The sequence below is a fragment of the Acartia tonsa genome, chromosome 7 (assembly GCF_053477335.1).
Source record: "Acartia tonsa isolate MP-2025a chromosome 7, ASM5347733v1, whole genome shotgun sequence".
Taxonomy (NCBI): Eukaryota; Metazoa; Arthropoda; class Copepoda; order Calanoida; family Acartiidae; genus Acartia; species Acartia tonsa.
The window spans coordinates 19,438,227-19,456,281 of NC_137266.1; the positions used below are offsets into that span (position 1 = coordinate 19,438,227).

General features: G+C 30.0%; 1 protein-coding gene across 2 annotated transcripts; it reads right to left on the reverse strand.

Annotated features, from left to right (window-relative positions):
- Positions 1–118: 118 nt before the first annotated feature.
- Positions 119–17,749, reverse strand: LOC145325015 (uncharacterized). Of its 2 annotated transcripts, none has more exons than XM_080167804.1 (11): positions 17,662–17,749; positions 16,384–16,405; positions 14,972–15,015; positions 9,825–9,875; positions 6,344–6,382; positions 3,865–3,947; positions 2,922–2,967; positions 1,778–1,826; positions 1,018–1,067; positions 407–464; positions 119–222 (listed from the first exon to the last, which is right to left on the reverse strand). In XM_080167804.1, exons 1-11 carry the CDS (start codon positions 17,720–17,722, stop codon positions 153–155), a joined length of 573 nt encoding a protein of 190 aa, XP_080023930.1. In that variant the 5' UTR covers positions 17,723–17,749; the 3' UTR covers positions 119–152. The 2 variants fall into 2 exon arrangements, with proteins under 2 accessions (XP_080023930.1, XP_080023929.1); XM_080167803.1 differs by having other exon boundaries at positions 1,018–1,070.
- Positions 17,750–18,055: the final 306 nt, after the last annotated feature.

Consider the following 18,055-nt stretch of genomic DNA (forward strand, 5'->3'; position numbering starts at 1 on the left):
TTTGACATTCTATTTAAAAAACCTGATAAAATTGCACTAGGATATTATTTTTTTAAATGAAATTCTGACGCATAAACTTACCATAAATATAGAATAATTTCTCAACCAGAAAACAAACCATTTATCATTTTATTTATTTTATAATTAACAGTCTAACTTAAAAGCGTATACATAATTAAAGTTAAAATTAAACTAAATAAGTTTCTTCGTTCCAACCAGGCACTAATAAAAAGCTTTATTAAAAATATATCTTAAAATCCTTTTTGTTTAGTCGTATTAATTATTTATCAGTTATATTTATTAAGTAATATAAGGGTTTAAATGTATTAGACTCATATTAAAGATTATGAGGATAGTAAGTTTTTTTGTTCTTTTTTTCATAGTGTTTTAATTTAAAGCTATTTTCCTATTATTACAGAACTCAGGAGGGTCTGCTTGTAGCTTCTGAACTAATGGTGGCTGTTCTAAATATAAATATTTCCTATTATTATAGAATTCAAGAGAAATTATTTGTAGCTTCTGAACTAATGGAGTTTATTTTAAATACATAATATATTTTATCCTACAAGAAAAAAAATCACTAAACCTATTTTTAATTAAAGTACAAATAATACAAGCACAATTTCACTACCTAAAAGCGAAGCTATAAACAGTAGGCAACCAATAAGATAATGTAGCATATTTTAACACCAATTTTTTTATTTTTTTATTTGTGAATAACAAACATAGAATATTATACTGTTTGTGTGTGTTCTGACTGAGGTCTGTTGAAGAAAGTTTACCTGGATATTGATCTTATAGATACAATAAACTGCATTTAAATATATAAAATACTACTAAGGACAATAGTTGAGTATAAAAGGACAGATAAAAGTAAAGATGTAATCTATTGAAAGAGTCGCTGCAATTTCATAAAACAAATTAGAAATCTGAATAATTCTCTTTTCAGACATAATTACCAAATATTCAAAAGACTTCAAAAGCAACTTTTTATTAAAGAATATTTCATTTTCTTACCTTCTATATTGAGATCATAAAGGTACCCAACTCCATGTTTCTCAGCTTCCCTACTAACATAATATTATTACAGTATTCTAATTATCTTTAAAAAAAAATTAAACAAATTCTAGTTGAGACCACTCTTTTAAAAATTCACCTAGTAAAAATAGATAATTGCAATGATGTCGTTTATGAAAAGAAAGTTTTGCATGATTTTAACATATGACTAATAGCGACCAAATGAAAATGAAATATCATGTTTAAATATTTTAACATTGGTGAATGGACTTGAGTTGCAAATAAAATTCCACATCAACATCTGGAATATCTTATAACAGCATATCAATATTATGACTACATAGTTACATTAATTATATAAACGCCAATCTTTAAACTTATGTGTCAACATAATAATTCCCTTGTTTAACAGAGTGTATACAAAACATATGTAAAAGAGGTAATTGGTTTTGGGTATACATCAATTGGAATTATTGGATATTTCGACCTTGGGTATTGGAAAACCTGGAGGGAGGGGACATTGGATTGTAAATTACACTGTTAACCCAAATTTTGTGACTACGTTATATTATTTGTTGGCTTACAAACTTTCGGTACTTTTATTGAATTTGATTAGTTAATATACAACTTTGTTAATCTTATTTATCATCATTGGGGATGCCTATTCATTTAACGACCATTGTCTCGTCTCTTTAAATTCATGATTGGAAACGTAAATAGTTGACGTATATCATATATTATAAAACTGACACAAAATTACCTTAAATATTCGGGCATACAGTCCTGTCCTTTACAACATAAAACCTTCCCTGTAAATAAAATTCATTTCATTATTTAGAAATATTTAATTTAACTATTCTGAAAACTAGGATTGGCAGCCGCGCATCGCGTCAGTACCGCATTTTATATCCGATAAAAGTGTGATCACAAAACTGATCAGAAATTATCTTTCATTATCAAACATACATCCAGCTGATTTTAGAAGTTACAAAACCTCAAATTCATTGCTGCCCAGATAAAAACTATTCATATTATAGCAAGTTATTGCTTAATTTAAGTGATATTATTATGTAAAAAAGAATTATGAATGTTAACACATATTGTGTTTTGCAGAAAATAATTAATCATGTCTGTAATTGTAATTATGTTTAAACATTGACGAAGCCCATTTTGTTCCGAATTTGTATCACTTTTGAAAAGTGCGACTCCAGTTACGTCATATTTTTCTTTCCCGAAAAAGGGAAGGGGGGAAGAAAATCTCTTCAAAAGAGATGGGGAAAACCCCCTTTTCTCTCATCTCTTTTTTTCTTCCCCCCTTCCCTTTTTTTCTTTCCCCCTTCCCTTTTTCGGGAAAGAAAAATATGACGTAACTGGAGTCGCACTTTTCAAAAGTGATACAAATTCGGAACAAAATGGGCTTCGTCTTAAACATTTGATTAAATGAAATATATGTACGTACAGGGTTAATTATAACCAAACTAAACAACACTCTAACATTAATTTTTTGTATTCAATATTAGAAGACTTGCAGCAAAAAAACATAAATGCGTAAGATGTCTTTAAGTATTGTTTTGAAACCGATTAATATCCGAAAGACAAGAACCGGTTTTCAGCCTTATCAAAAATCCTGTATAGTATCGTATTACTGACAATTGCCCATCATAAGATTAGAACCAGTTTTTTTTTAGCCTGGGCTAGTTATAAATAGTTATAAACCTTCCCTGAACATATACGAAGATTTACTGTAAAGGAAAACCATATCGAACCAGCTGTTAGCAAAATCTTATGATATAGATAAACAGATAAATAGATAGAGTGAACCATCCTGTTACTTTTATATAAAATATTTAGAATCTGTTGAAAGATTAATCACCCTGTACTAAATGTATTTGTTTAATATGTACCTGGTTTTCCAATCAAATTTTCAACATAATCAGTCATATTCTCATACTAAAAACAAATATAGAGTTTATAATTAAATCCATTGATATTAAGTAACTTATATGATTGTACAGGCAAAACTCCCTAAAATACTTTATTAACGGTGAAACTACTTATAAAGTAAAATGATTTTAAAAAATGGATGAGCCATGATTATAAAACTGCTTAAAGATATGAAAAGATAGGAAAGACACAGGGGTAAATATTAAGACAGACAGACAAACAGACTATTCTTTAGGCTTTAGCACTAAATTATATACTATTTATGCAAGTCTATTAAGTTGTTTTCACAAATATTGGTATACTTAAACTGTCAAGAAAATCAGCTCCTCAAAAATAAAGTACACATTTTGATATTAAAGGGGCATTTGATTTCTTTTGGTCACCCATAAATAAGCCATCTTGGATAATTAAAATTCTTTAAAAGGTAGCCTTCAAGAAAATATTGGCGTCCCAAAATTTAACTCGTATTTTTGGATAAATATGTGATTGAATATAGATAAAATCTTCCTCTAGTATAATTTCATCGTGATTATCGTGTCTAACCGACTAACTAGAGCATTAAATCTATTAGAAATATATTTTTTTCTAATATTTTCAATTTATTTACGAAACATTTTATTCCTGCATATTTTGAAACAAAGTTTTTAAAATCTATTTAGAATAAATCAGGTATAATAGGATAGACAAATGGTCCATAGATCATTCTACATCCCGTTCATTTTTCAATATAACAATTTTCCGTCAAAGGGCAAAAAATAAAACACACAAAAATTAGAAGGTAAGATAAATTTGTAGTAAAAAATGCGTGAGCTACAAAAGTCAGCATTTAATGTGAAATTATTGGGGATAATATTAATTCACATTCCATTGACCTGTCCCTTTATACCTGGTGGAAATTGTTACCTTTTGGCAAAGTGAATAAACAATCCCTCCCTGAACAAGAATAGTTCCCTCAGAGTCCAGAATACTAATGCAACCATCATAAACTGAAATATTTTAAATATCCTTTATCTTAAGTAGTTCAGATTTTATATAATAACTAGCGACTGCGCTCCTAGCATATATGGGGCTCTGTATTCGAAGGAGTAAGAAAAGTAGAAACATAACCTTAAACCAAACTTAGATTTAAGAATTAAATAGCTTAAAACCATCAAGGGATCTGTAAGAAGGGTCCTCAAAACGGTGGGCTCAATTGGTTCAGTAGTTATCGAAATCTGAAGCTACAGACAAAAAAACTAAATCCTTTATATAATAGGATTGTGTGTTCGTCTGCACGTCCATTCGTAATTCCTGAGTCTATTAACGTTAAGGATAGCACTAAACATAGAAACAGTGTACAGTGCCCAATAAAAAATGACGGCATACAATACAAATTGATTAACGATATGCCAGAATATATTGTAAATGACCAATGGTAAATTGTATACTGGCCATCATTGGTAATTTTTATTGTATGACGTCATTTTTTATTGGACACTATACGCTGTTTCTTAAAAAAAAATTTAAATCTTTCATGAACTCAATATGAAAATTTGGACGTTTATTGAAATCATATTAATTTCAATTTTAACATACTCATTTTGATATGACAGTTCAATCTTTTATGATTTTATATTAGACTTATCAAGATAGTTTAAAGATAGTCAATACGATAGCTTTTTTTCTATGTATTATTGATTTAATTCAGTTTCATCCATTTTATATTGAATTAATTCTAAATTCTAAGTAATTTAGTGGTAATAAAATACTATTAAATGTTTTGTTTATGTTAAAGTGTGATAAATTAACCATTAAGCAACCACTACCCACAAGATTTATTGCAATATAATTTTAATACTGATTTCTTTTCATACAGTTTTACAGTGTTTTCTTCATGCAGGTGTTATTTGCCAAACTATTTTATTTTTCTTGATTGCGAATCAATATCTAGCTAAGTTTTAAAAGAAAAATCGGGTAAGTCCCTTTCATGACAACGCTTCTTAAGAGGAGTTTCGTCGTATTTTCCCACTAGCTTTTGATAGGTTATTTCATTTTAGGTTAGGGTAGGTTAGGTTAGAGCCCACCGCAGGTGCTAGAAATAGGAGAAAAGTTACTGTGCAAATCCGAAGAAACGCCCCTAAAGAGGTGTTGTCACGAAATGGACTATACCCGAAAAATCGAATACAGATGTCAGAATTGCTAAAAAAATCTTTGGGTGACAAATATTCTGGACTTATGGATGGAAAATTAGTCCTACCCCAATCTTAAAGGAGCACCGCTACTAAAAACTAGAACTTTCCAATAGATAACAATTATGATTGCATTAGTGATAACTATCAAAAGAATAACCAATACTTTCTCTTTTATAATTATTGAACTTTTATATTATTGATTTAGAATAATAGTATTCTTTTTAGTAGCAATGCTTAATTGTTGATAGTGTTGCTTGTCCTTCGTTCTTATCTGACGCAACATACATACTTTATATGCATACTAGCGGCTAAGCCCCTTCCAGTCCCTAAGAGCACTTGAAGGATTATGGAGAGTCGACCCTCCATTTTCAATTTTAGTGTTTTTTAAAGTTAACCAAAATGTTTTGGGTGGCGATTTCTGTTGAGCGGGTGGAGGTACCATACACCATAATTGTTATAAACATGGACATATAAAAGCTTCACTGTAAAGGAGAACCATATCAGTCAAGCGGTTAGTGAGATCTTTAGCTGCCAACAAACACAGAGACACTAGACATCCCATTACTTTTTTAGTAGCGAAGCTACTCTATAACTCGAAATGTCCGCCCGTCCGTCTGTCCTTCTTTATATGATTTTCTCAACTCCTTTTCAGCATAGACGGCGGAAATTTTCAGGGATTGAATACTTTCATACTAGGCATACTTTTAAGTTTTATTGAGATTTGCTAGTTTGATTCCTAGATTTTTAGGTTTCATGATCTTCTTTATTCCTGTTTGAGATAGACTGCTGATATTTTTAGGGATTAAATAATTTCACAATTTACATATCCCCACAAAGTTTGAATAAGATTTGCTAATTTGCCGAGGTGCTAGATCGATTCCTAGATTTTCACGTTATAAATCTTATAAGGTTTCGTGATTTTTTAGTTTAATGTTTTTTTTTATGAAACTGCAATAAAGTAATGTTTTTCCGGACATCCATCTATAATTTTTGTGCTTCGCTACTTATGGATGTTGTCATCCTTGTTTTTTTTATAAAGATGGAACAAAACAAAGCCTAAACACTCTTTCCGATTGCTTAATCATCCTAATCCCTCCTTTTTACAAATTTTTTTTTAAACTTCACATATTTTTCTGTATTATTCTTTAAAAAGCTTCGCCCTTATGAAGCGTCATTGTCCTTAAATTAAAGTAAAAGGATATTTCAAATTCCTGAAGTTGAAGGAAAAATTACTGGCGGTCTCAACCAACCTAAAAAGCAAAATTTATTCAATTCTAAAAATAATAACATAGTCTATAGTTTTAGAACAATCATGACATGTTTGTTTTCAATTATAACTATTTACAAACAAAAAAGAAGGAAAATTATTACAGTTAGGGAGTTGAATCCATTTTCATAGAAGCAGAAATATAATCTATGATTATGGTTTGGACCCTCTAAAACTGTAATCTACCTTTCCACTTTCTCCTCTCTTGGTGAAGATATCTTCAACGCCGATACGATTTTTGAAATGTAAGATTCTACTTTCCCTTCTCTTGGTGAAGATATCTTCAACGCCGATACGATTTTTGAAATGTAAGATTCCACTTTCCCCTCTCTTGGTGAAGATATCTTCAACGCCGATACGATTTTTGAAATTTAAGATTCCACTTTTGCCTCTCTTGGTGAAGATATCTTCAACAAGAGAGACAAAAGTGGAATCTTATATTTCAAAAATCGCATCGGCGTTGAAGATATCTTCACCAAGAGAGGGGAAAGTGGAAGGGTAGATTACAGTTTTAGAGGGTCCAAACCATAATCATATATTATATTTCTGCTTCTATAAAAATGGATTCAACTCCCTAACTGTATTATCTTTCTTTTTAAGAAAGTAACTGATTTTTTTGGAATAGAAGTGTATTCAAAATTGCTAAATATTCGGAAAAAAATTTAAGAGAGTGAATAACAAATTAGGCTATATTTCTTTTAAAAGCACAAAATCTTTGAGTAGAGGCTCTTTATTTGATATTTTGTGGTTTGGGTACAAAATAGCCTAAAACTCGTACTGGACTAAAATTCAAATTACTCTAAACTATCCCGGGACCTACGTGAAGCTTCACTGCAATGAAGACATCAATTGATTCATTAGTTATTTATTCATTAGAGATTTTGAAGGACAAATAAAAAATTATATTTTTTAAAAAGACTTTATGTAAAATTTTAATATTAAAGGTTAATAATTACTACAACCTATTGAAGTTTTCAAAGTAGCCAATGTTTTACAAGAGATATTGTCATTTGTTATAACTTTAATATAATAAAAATAGCTAAGTAATTTACAATATCTAAGAATAATATTGGTTTAACCCTCAAAGAACATAATTTTGCTGTATAAGTATAATTATAAGAAATATATACATTCTATATTATGCAATATTAATGTATGCAGTGTCTTAACAAGATCAATTATTTTCATTGGCATAGCAGCCATAAAGTATCATGCTTTGAAAACAAATATATTGGCATATTTTGTCATCTACTATTCAATACATTTTGTTAAAAAGTTCAGGAGTTCTATAAAAAACATGTTACAAAAATCCTTAAACTCTATATTAAACAAGAAATTACTTTTGATTTTCTTAACGAGTGAATGTTGGGTAATTGTTGTTGTAGAGAAGCTTCGCTTCTAATAATTAAGTATGTATGTGTGTGTATTCACTAATTTATTCTGTCTGTCTGTATCTCTTTTAATTTGTGTTACATAAATATTAAATACACTAGGGCAAGTCACCACTCTATGCTCTGGATGTGAGTGAAGAAAGTCGCTCAAAAAATGTTTTACGTCATAAAAATTAGGGATGAGTAGAGGAGGAGTGGGAAAGAAAACCCCTGAAAAGAGATGGATAATCCCTAATTTTTATGACGTCACATGCTAATTTTTTGAGCGACTTTTTCCACTCACATAACTATATCGAGAAAGCCCAATCTGTCCCGATTTTTATGGGAGAAAAGGGAAGAGATTTTTCTTCCCCCCTTCCCTTTTTATATGACGTCACAGGAATCGCACTTTTTAAAAGTGATACAAAATCGGGACAGATTGGGCTTTCTCAACTATATCCACTGGTCATGGAAGTTTTATATAAGTCTCATGCAGGATTTGACCTTGTTTTAGAAACGAAGATGTTACCATAGGCTAGGGACGTGAAAACTGGAATTGTATAAATGTAGCTGCGCTACTACAAATTCTACACTTATAAGACATGTGATTGTAGCGGATTAATAAAGTATAAGCAAAAACTTAACTTGTAAAGATTCACACAAATTTTGCATTAAATCTAAGGATTCGCTAATCATCTCATAAGCTTATTAATTAACCTTAAATCTGATTTTTTTATTTCAACAAGATCAATTAAGCCCACATGAAGCGGTAGCGGGACAAAGTCTCTCAAAAATCAGCCATGTAAAGTAATAAAAATGAGTGATTATCCATTAGGGGTTTTCTTTCCCAATTCTCTTGATATCTCCCTCATGACGTCACATGGTTGAGTTTTGAAAAACTTTGTACCGTAACTATAAAGCGCGATGGTAAACTGAAGAAAAAAACAAGAATTTAATTCAAAAAACTTTTGAAATACTATAAATTTAAGGACAACAAAGTACAGTCTTTAGAGTATCTTCACTACAAAAATACACAGTTATAACTTTATTTACATATAAGCTTTTTATTCAACACTATGGTGTTATTAAATTTCAGTGTTGCTATTTAATTTCATTTATGTAATTGAAATAAGGACATTGATTCAACAATTTTGTAAAATTTTAATCATGTGGTGTTTTTTTTAATAAAGTGTTTAATGCAGTTTTTACACAACTTATAAGTATATATGTTCTTATAAAACTTTGTCTGGAAAACTTTAATAAAAAATTGACCGAATTTAATGTTATTTCATCACATACTGTAAAAACAGTAAAATAATAAACAGCCAAGGGTGACTCAAGATAAAAAGTGGTTTGTTTAAAATATACACACCACAAATACATTTTTTTATGAAAATGATTACCCCACCCCCCTCCTTGCTACGTTCATGTAAGTGTTTAAAATAAATATTGTGAATGCAAATAAAAGCTTAGTTATCCCTAGTTCTATATAAATAAGAATAATAATTAGTATAATGTAATTTTTATTTTCTTAACACATAACACTACTAACTTTTCCCCTTTAAAACACTTTGTGGACAGCTAACAGTCATCTTCTTAATTTTTTATCATTCTTAACCTAGAATAACATGTAAAAAGCAATCAAGAACGTCCAAGGTTTTACTTTGGTTGGAGGGTACAACATCCAAATAAAACTTTCACCTTTTATTTGGAGGTGCGTATGACAAAAACATGGTTTTTATTAATACTTTTATTAATCCTATTATATAAAGTAGTAACCGTTTTTTGTCTGTCCCGAAGGATCTCGCTAACCGCTGAACCGATAATGTTCTCCTTTACAGTAAAACTTCTTATAGGTCCTGGAAAGGTTTTAAACTATTTTTGGGGAGGGTGTCTTCATCCCCCTTCCCCCCCAAAATATTTTATTTTTCGAAACTCAAATGTAAAATGGGATGAGGTCGACTTTTCCCCCTCCTACCTTAAGTGCCCCTAGAGATTTCTAGGGGCGTAGCCGCTGGTATTTTAAAAAAAGTTTTACCATTGTCTTTTTCTCACCTGGACATTGTCCTATCTGTTCGTCCTCTGATGTCTCATCCAGTTCAATATCTAAAATATACAAAAAATCGTAAAATCGAAGCTTTTTTATTTTTAGGGTCAATCCTTACGTCCGCTAATTTAGGCATGTTAGAATTGTCCTATTGAAACCAAAAAGCTTCCTGTTAGAAAAAATTTCGAAATTGAAGCAACTGATTTGCTTATAAAGTGCTGAAATAAAAGTGCGCTTTTATAGATATTGTCATCCATGTTTTATTATAGTAAGTCAAGATACTTTTTAGACATTTTTATATAAAGATCCAAATTTTTGGGCAGGGAAAACCAATAATATTTACGTAGAACCCCAACTTTAAGTTTATTATTATTTTCTTTTCTACAAAAGATTGAATGTGAGGATTTCCCCAACTTCTCCATTAGCTAAACCCAGAGGGGATAGAGGCGAAGCAACAACTTGTACAATACAATATAATTTCAATGTAACAGGAAATTTATTTAATTATTCTGAGCATGTACTCGAAATTTGAATCATGTGACAATTAGAATTTCAAATGGTTTCCAACAATCTGCATTGCGAATTATTTAACAATAATTTTATACATTACATTTTTTTTGTCACAAAAGATCTAAAAAACAGCGAAACTAATTATTTTAAAAAAATTCTCTTCACCAACTACCCTTTTTTCTTGAACTAATAATAGGGGAGGGGTGATTATCCCTCAAAAAGAATTTAAAGGTGCTGTATGGCAAATATTAGGCCATAAACATAGAGAGGAAGAATGATAAATATAAAATACTTTTATTGCAGCATTACTGACAGACCAACGTGCAAAGTAAATTCTACATATATTGGACGCTCTTTGGTTATGGTTATCTTAAAAGTCAGCAGTCAGTCTCATATAGCAGCCGAGAAAATTGCATTTACCTTGTAAGTGAAAGACTGAGTAACTAACTGACAGACGGACAGATAAAGTGAATTATAGAGTAGAATTTGAATTATCAATAACGTTTAGATACGCTATTAATTCAAAATAAGAAAACTTGTGTTGCTCCAAAAGTTTAAATTAAAAATTAGATTCTTTTAAATGTAATAAAGAAACATCTTCTCTCAGTAAAATTGGAATACACCGTATCTAATTTTAAGAATGGGTTAGTAACCACAGGAATAAAGGACAATTCCTGTGAAATTTTGTCCACAGATAGTTTCATTCATATGTTGTCTACTACATGGTATACATTGAAAATGGTAACAGCTGACTTATTATTTAACATGTCATTGTTAAAAAACAAGGATGACAACATCCATAAAAGCGAAGCTCTGAAACGATAGGACAAACGGACATTAACACTTGTATAGTGTCGGAACTGAATGATCAGAATATAAATGAATAAAAGTCAAAGTTAAATTTTTTTAATATACAAAAATTCTATTCTAATAATGGTATTCTGACTACAGTCTTATGTTGTTAAAATAACAACTATAAAGTTAAACAGGGTTTCTCCCTCTTATCATTTTACACTTACATGTATTTTCCAGTGTCCTATCCATATGTCCCTGGATAATCTACCCATCTTATACTTGAGAATGGGTATAGAATGGGACTATTTGCATTGCTAATTCACATCTTTTCAGGGAAGGGGGGGGGGGGATATTGGATTGAAAATTCAGCTGTTTCTCAAAGTTTCATAAAAACATTCTCTTATTCGTGGGAACTCAAATTATATCTTGATTGGGTTGTATGAGCCAGCAGTGTCCTGCTTTTCCATCTACCCTAACTACTATATACTAAAAGTATAAGTTTGTCTGTGATTAATAAATCAATTCAATCCTATCCCTTGTGATCCATGCATCTCATGCAATGCAATGAATCAAGTAACTTTAAGGTTCAATTTCATATATTTTTGTTAACAAAGATAGACAAATAATTATAACAAGGATGATTCTGTTCAATAGTGGTTAAGATTGGCAAGGAAAAGGAAAACAGTGGACTATGTTTTAATTTAATCTCCAATGTTAATGAAGTATAAATAATACAAAATTTATTTTTAATGTTGTCATTTAGCCCTTTTTGTAATTTTATAAGCTTTTATTTTTGTGTGCATTTTTACTTATGTACGCTGTCACCCTTGTTATATGATGTATTTAAAGAATAAACAAATTCTGTCAGTAAAACAAAACCCTTTCATATTCTGTATCTTTGTTTTTCCGCAAGAAAATTACTTTCTTTTGTATTTTGGTATTGGCAAAGTAATCAGAATTACTACATGCAGGTTCATAAACGAATAGATTTCTGTGATGTAGAAAAGATAATAAATTAAATTCTTCTAAAGATCTTAGTTGTGAATATTCCGCTTTATCAAAAAAAGCTATTATATGATTGATATTTTATATTAATGACAAATGAAATTTAAATACCAAGAGAGAAATAGATAGATAGATAGAGAGAGAGAGAGAGAGTGAGAGAGAGAGAGAGAGAGAGAGAGAGACAGAGAGAGGGAGAGAGACAGAGAGAGGGAGAGAGAGGGAGAGAGACAGAGAGAGGGAGAGAGAGGGAGAGAGACAGAGAGAGGGAGAGAGAGAGAGAGGAAGAGAGAGAGAGAAGAGAGAGAGAGAGACAGAGAGAGACAGAGAGAGAGAGAGAGACAGACAGACAGACAGACAGAGAGACAGAGAGGGAGAGAGAGAGAAAGAGAAAGAGAGAGAAAGAAAAAGAGAAGGAATAGAAATTATAGAACAGCGACGGTTCTACAAACAATAAAAAAAAAATGTTTTTATATCGCGTAAAATAATTTTATAAAAAAAATGTTTTTATATCGCGTAAAATAATTTTATAAAATTACCACTAAGCCAAAATCTATTTATTATCATAGTTCAACAAACTCTCCTAGTTCAATGTAATCTATTTGTGTATCTAACTTGCTTAGATTGGTGAATAATCAAGTTAATTACAATGTATAGTTAGGTCTATTTACATACAAAACAATAAATTAGTACATAAACACTTTACTAATTTATTATTTTGCTGCCTATATCATGTTTTTAAAATTTAAAAGAAAAAAGCATCAAAAAAATAATATGAAATAAAAGCATTTATGGGGAATTTTTTTAGTAGTCTAGGTTAGGTTTAGTTTTATTGAGTACAGGGTAGCATCTCAGAGTTAGGGCATTACAAGAATAGACAACCGTAAGGGATGTGTATAAAGAGCCCCACCTCAATTCTTATTTTATTCATAAAAAAGTGAAGGGGGGTTACTTGATAGGCATAATCATCTAGAGACACTTGAGGTAAAAAGGGGGAAAGGCGATGTCGACCATTCACTGTATTTGAGGATTTCAGATCTTTTAAAGTTTTACCCGATATAACGTACAGTTCAAAAATATATCCTATACTTGGAAAGTCCGTGTGGTGAAATACAAAAAATAACCTAATCCTTTTCTAAGCAAATGAGGAAGTAATGTATGATTTCTAATAAAGAAACAAAAACAATTATACCCAAAAGTAGCTCAGCTTTAAAAGCTCTAATGAAATAAAACTGACTAAACCATACAATAGGATTTTAACAGATTATTATTTCCACAAGTAACATAACTAGAATTAATTTTGAAAGAGCACCGTTCATGAATTTTCATTACATAGCTTATTTCATTTGGATAATTATAAAAATCTGCCATTAAACAAGGATTATAAAGCAACTTTTAATCTCTTACTTAGACTGAAAGATTTACCTAAGAAGAATAAATATTTTGTAAATGTGTGTTAATTTGCGTTATTAAGCTTAGACTAACAGTAATAAATGTCTTGTAGAGAAGTGTTGTTCTTAAAATTCTTTATACATAATACATACAGGGAGAGTGGTGACATTTTTCATACTTGTACCCAAAGTTTTATAAATGTGTTCTCTTATTAGCTTGATTAAAAACTTTGAGTACCTATATCAAGTATCAATTGGTTGGTTCAAACTATCAACGTCCAAACTTTTCATCCAATAATTTTAATCTTTAGAAAGGGTGATTTTTTTCTTCATTGGGGATGTACAATTTGAATAAAATACTAGGGGAGAAAGGGTTAAATAACTGTTTCTCCCTATCTCAACCGCCTTGTGCAACCTTTCTATTGGGTCATTGTAAATTAACCAATGGTGTAGCTTATATTAACACAGCTAAGTAGCAGAAAATAATTTAGAAGCAGACGAGAGAGGTCTTTGAAAATGAAGGGAGGTAGTTGTGTGTATATACATCTTTACTATAGATCTGTTGCTTCACAGGATTTACTTAGTTTATCGTGCATTGTCTTATCTCTTAAAATCCCTGACATACATATATATTTCATCGAGTATCCTATAAAACATTTAATAAATAAACTTTAGATGTTGGATAAATATAAATAAATGTTTAACCCTGAATTTTAAAAGTAAAAAGTTTCAAGTTCATCCAATTACATGACTTAGTTCAGGAGGAAAAACAAGGATAATTAACTTCACAAGAAGCGCAGCAATAATTAGTTAATTAGTTGTTGTTGTACATGAATTTGGACTATTTCTATATTTTTTCAATCTATTAGTTATTAAAAACAAGCAGTATCCAAACTTGTCAAACAATAATTTCAACCTTCATTTGATTTGTGTGTTTACCAATATATTGTACTTTGTCTTATCACTTATGATCTAGGATATTCGTTGAATGTTGAACAAAGTCCATAATTATCAAAACAACTTAAACAAAAACGTCCATTAGTAGCGTAGCTATTGCAACAAAGTTTATCATTATTGATAATTGTTGTCTACTGATATTGAAACTCATAACTTCAAAAACAAGTAGGAAATTGAATCAGAATTTACTTGACTTTTAGGACAACCAGAACCAATTGAGAAATCCTTTGGGGGAAACAATTTAGTAATTTATCAAATATATAAGCAAAAACTTTTAAAAAATCTTTATACATATGAACTGATTAAGGACATCCAAGCTTGAGGGAGGGGGAACAATCTTAATTGAGGTGTAAATTAAGTTTAGAAGGATAAAATGGAGAAAAATTTTAACCCCCCAAAAATTTTGCTTTGAGCACTAACTATATCATCATCTTTTTTAAAAAAAGAAAAAAAAATACAATTACTAGATTAGAGAAGCTATGATAAAACATAATTCTTACCTGAGCATTGAAAGCAAACCACAGAGGCTGTTGAAAAGTCTTCTCTGCAAATCATAAAATTTATTTTACAACATTTTATTAAAACAATGTCAAAAATATGAAGTGTTGTAATCATTATCAATACAAATAAAAATAAAACAAGGATGACAACATCCATAAAAGCGAAGCACTGAAACGGTAGGACAAACGGACATTATTACTTGTATAGTGTCTGAACTGAATAATCAGAATATAAAAGTATAAGATTCGAAGCAAAATTGTAAGTAAATTTGTTGAAAAACTGCTTGATACAGGATAATGTTTATGGACATACTTACATCTTTAGGGCTTGATTATAGAGTTGCTTCGCTTAAAATATTGTTCTTTGTTGTCCCAGGAATCAATATACCAAATATCAGATCAAACGGATAATTAGAACATATAAAAATTTGTTGTTAAAAAAGTAGAAAAATCAACATGTTTAAAATGGACGTACGGACATTTTGGTAATGATTATAGAGTTGCTACGCTTTCTAAATCGTACCTAACTACTACAGAAATCACCATGCAAAGTTTAAAATCGATAGGACAATTCTAACATGCTTAAATTAACGAATAAAAACTAACTATCTCGGACGGACGGACCTACGGACGGACCGACCCTAATTATAGAAAAGCTTCGCTTTTAATAATTATAGAAAAGCTTCGCTTTTAAAAAATTACATTTTGGTAGGTAAAGTCCCTTCTGCAAATAATTCAATTTAGTTTAATCTTACAAAATATCATACAAAAGTTTCTGTCATAAAGTTTTAGACATTTTAAAAGAGACGATAAAGATTGAATTTAGAGTTTAAAGGATGGTAAGTTTTATTAAAGTATTATTGATAAAACTGTTTTTGTAAAGATTTGTTTATAGTCTACCATCAAACTTTATCTTGAAAAATATGATAAGAGTAAATAAATTTTAATAAATTTTAAAAAGCAGCTATCTTTAGTTAATTGAAAGTACGTATAGGTTTATACAATAAGATATATAAGTTTTCCGGAATTTTAATGTTAGGGGGAGATTTGAAATCTGCATCAAATATTAAGGATTTTTTATAAAATTCGTTTTTTGTATAATTCTTTATCTAAAAGCGGAAATGCATTTTAAGTTAATTAATTTTGACCAATAGGATAGGTGGATTTTAAACTACCTGCGCTCTAATTGGTTGAATGATGTACGCCATTCAATCAGAGCGCAGATTTTTTAAATCCACCAATCACAGATGCCAAAATTAATTATCTTAAATTGCATTTCCGCTTTTAGATAAAGAATTATAGAAAAAACGAATTTTATAAAAAATCCTTAATATTTGATGCAGATTTCAAATCTCCCCCTATAACTTATATATCTTATTATACAATTCTTATTGTAAAATAAATTATGTTACCTTGATGAAAGTCTTTTGTACGCCTAACCATTGTAAATAAACATAAAGCAAATAGAAATAATTTTCTAGCAGCGAAGCTACTTTATAATATGAAATATCCGTCTGTCCGTATGTCCGTCTAAAACGTTTTGTGGGAAACGGTATTTTTTTTGTATCATAGGTACTCTATGTTTGCTGTGGTTTAATAGATTCCTGTAACTATAGGGTAGCAATTTCTTCGCCATTATCCGAATGCCAATACAAATATTTTTACTTTTAACGTAATACTTATTTTATAACCAAATTAAACTTAATAGGTTTTATTAAAAGTTGCTTTTATAAATGTTATCATCCTTGTTTTCGCCATAAACGAAGTTTAATAATAATAATTTTGAATAAATGTTAATGCTTAATACAAATAGTGTAAAAAAACAAGAGCACTTTTATCCATGGTTAGATTTGCAAATGAAGAGCATAACGACAATATTTTTAAGTATTAAAATATTTTAAAAGTGTACCTTTGACTTTAACAAAGCATTTGTCTGTTAGCAAAAATGTTGAAACTTTAGTACGTTCGTTTAAAAGTATTATCGAATCAGTACTCATTGGATCAAGAATTGTGGAAAAAATATGTTGAACTTTAAGAATATAAAAAGTTATGCATTTAAATTGGTGGCCTAAAAAATTGCATAATACTATACTAATGGCTAATGACGCCAATTTTTTGTCCAGACATTAGGCTCGGCAGTCGCTCTGTTTAGGGAGGCTTTTCTGCTGCTGAAATTACAATTGATCCAATTTTTTGACACAGCTGCCGATTGTTGACAAATTGGAATCTTTCGGTCAGAAAAAAATTTGACGTTATGGCGGCTGATTGCTGAAAAGGGTTGAGTTAAAAGCGGTTGGCCTGCCTTGCCAGACATTATTAACCTGGATTTGTCCAATTAAGTGTATAATTGTCAACCGCAAGAAAAGTTGTGGACAGGACCTGTTAGTAGACTGCCTGTCTGCTGCTATTACTTACATTATTATTATTTCATATTGTTTTCATGCAAGTCTTTGCATGTAAGACGAATAAAGGATAAAGTACATTTGCCAAAAAAGCGATAGAATCATTAAGAATGTATATTTAGTACCTTGATGTAACATATTAAATGTTTTGAAAGTCACAGACATTGTTAAAAGCAAAATAGGGTATTTCCAACCTTTATCATAAAAATATTTTGTCTGAAGCAAAAAAAAACTCATAAAACAAAAAAATCATAAAACTAATGATCCTATTTTTTATGTTTATTTGTTCCTCTGTGTGATAAATAATTGTGCTGAGAGTGCAAAGAGTAATTATCCATAGGTCAGTCATCACATCATTATAAATCTGAAAATAGTTTCTTTTTATCGTATAGTATTATAGACAGCTTTCCGCGGATATTATAATGAAAAATTGTAAGATTAATTTCAATTTTGTTGATCCCGAGCTGCCAATTTATTTTATTATTCAAGGAAAATTGTATTACGATACGATACACGATTTTTCAGTATGGGTTAGACCAGTTTCAATCCAGCGAATATTAATCAGTTTTGAAGCAATACATATAAATACTTTTTTCAAAAATTTGATAAGAAAATTACAAATTATGAGATAAGTAGTTAACCCCAAAAAAGTTTTGTTTAAACTCTGAGAATTTAATTGCAG

Bases quoted from the DNA above. Each gene is read 5' to 3' on its own strand.
- LOC145325015 (XM_080167803.1), bottom strand. From the start codon at position 17,722: ATGACTGACCTATGGATAATTACTCTTTGCACTCTCAGCACAATTATT. The intron at 6,383-9,824 runs GTGAGAAAAAGA...TTTGCTTTTTAG, and splicing joins ACAGATAGGACAATGTCCAG to GTTGGTTGAGACCGCCAGTA. The intron at 1,827-2,921 runs GTACATATTAAA...TTTTATTTACAG, and splicing joins AAATTTGATTGGAAAACCAG to GGAAGGTTTTATGTTGTAAA.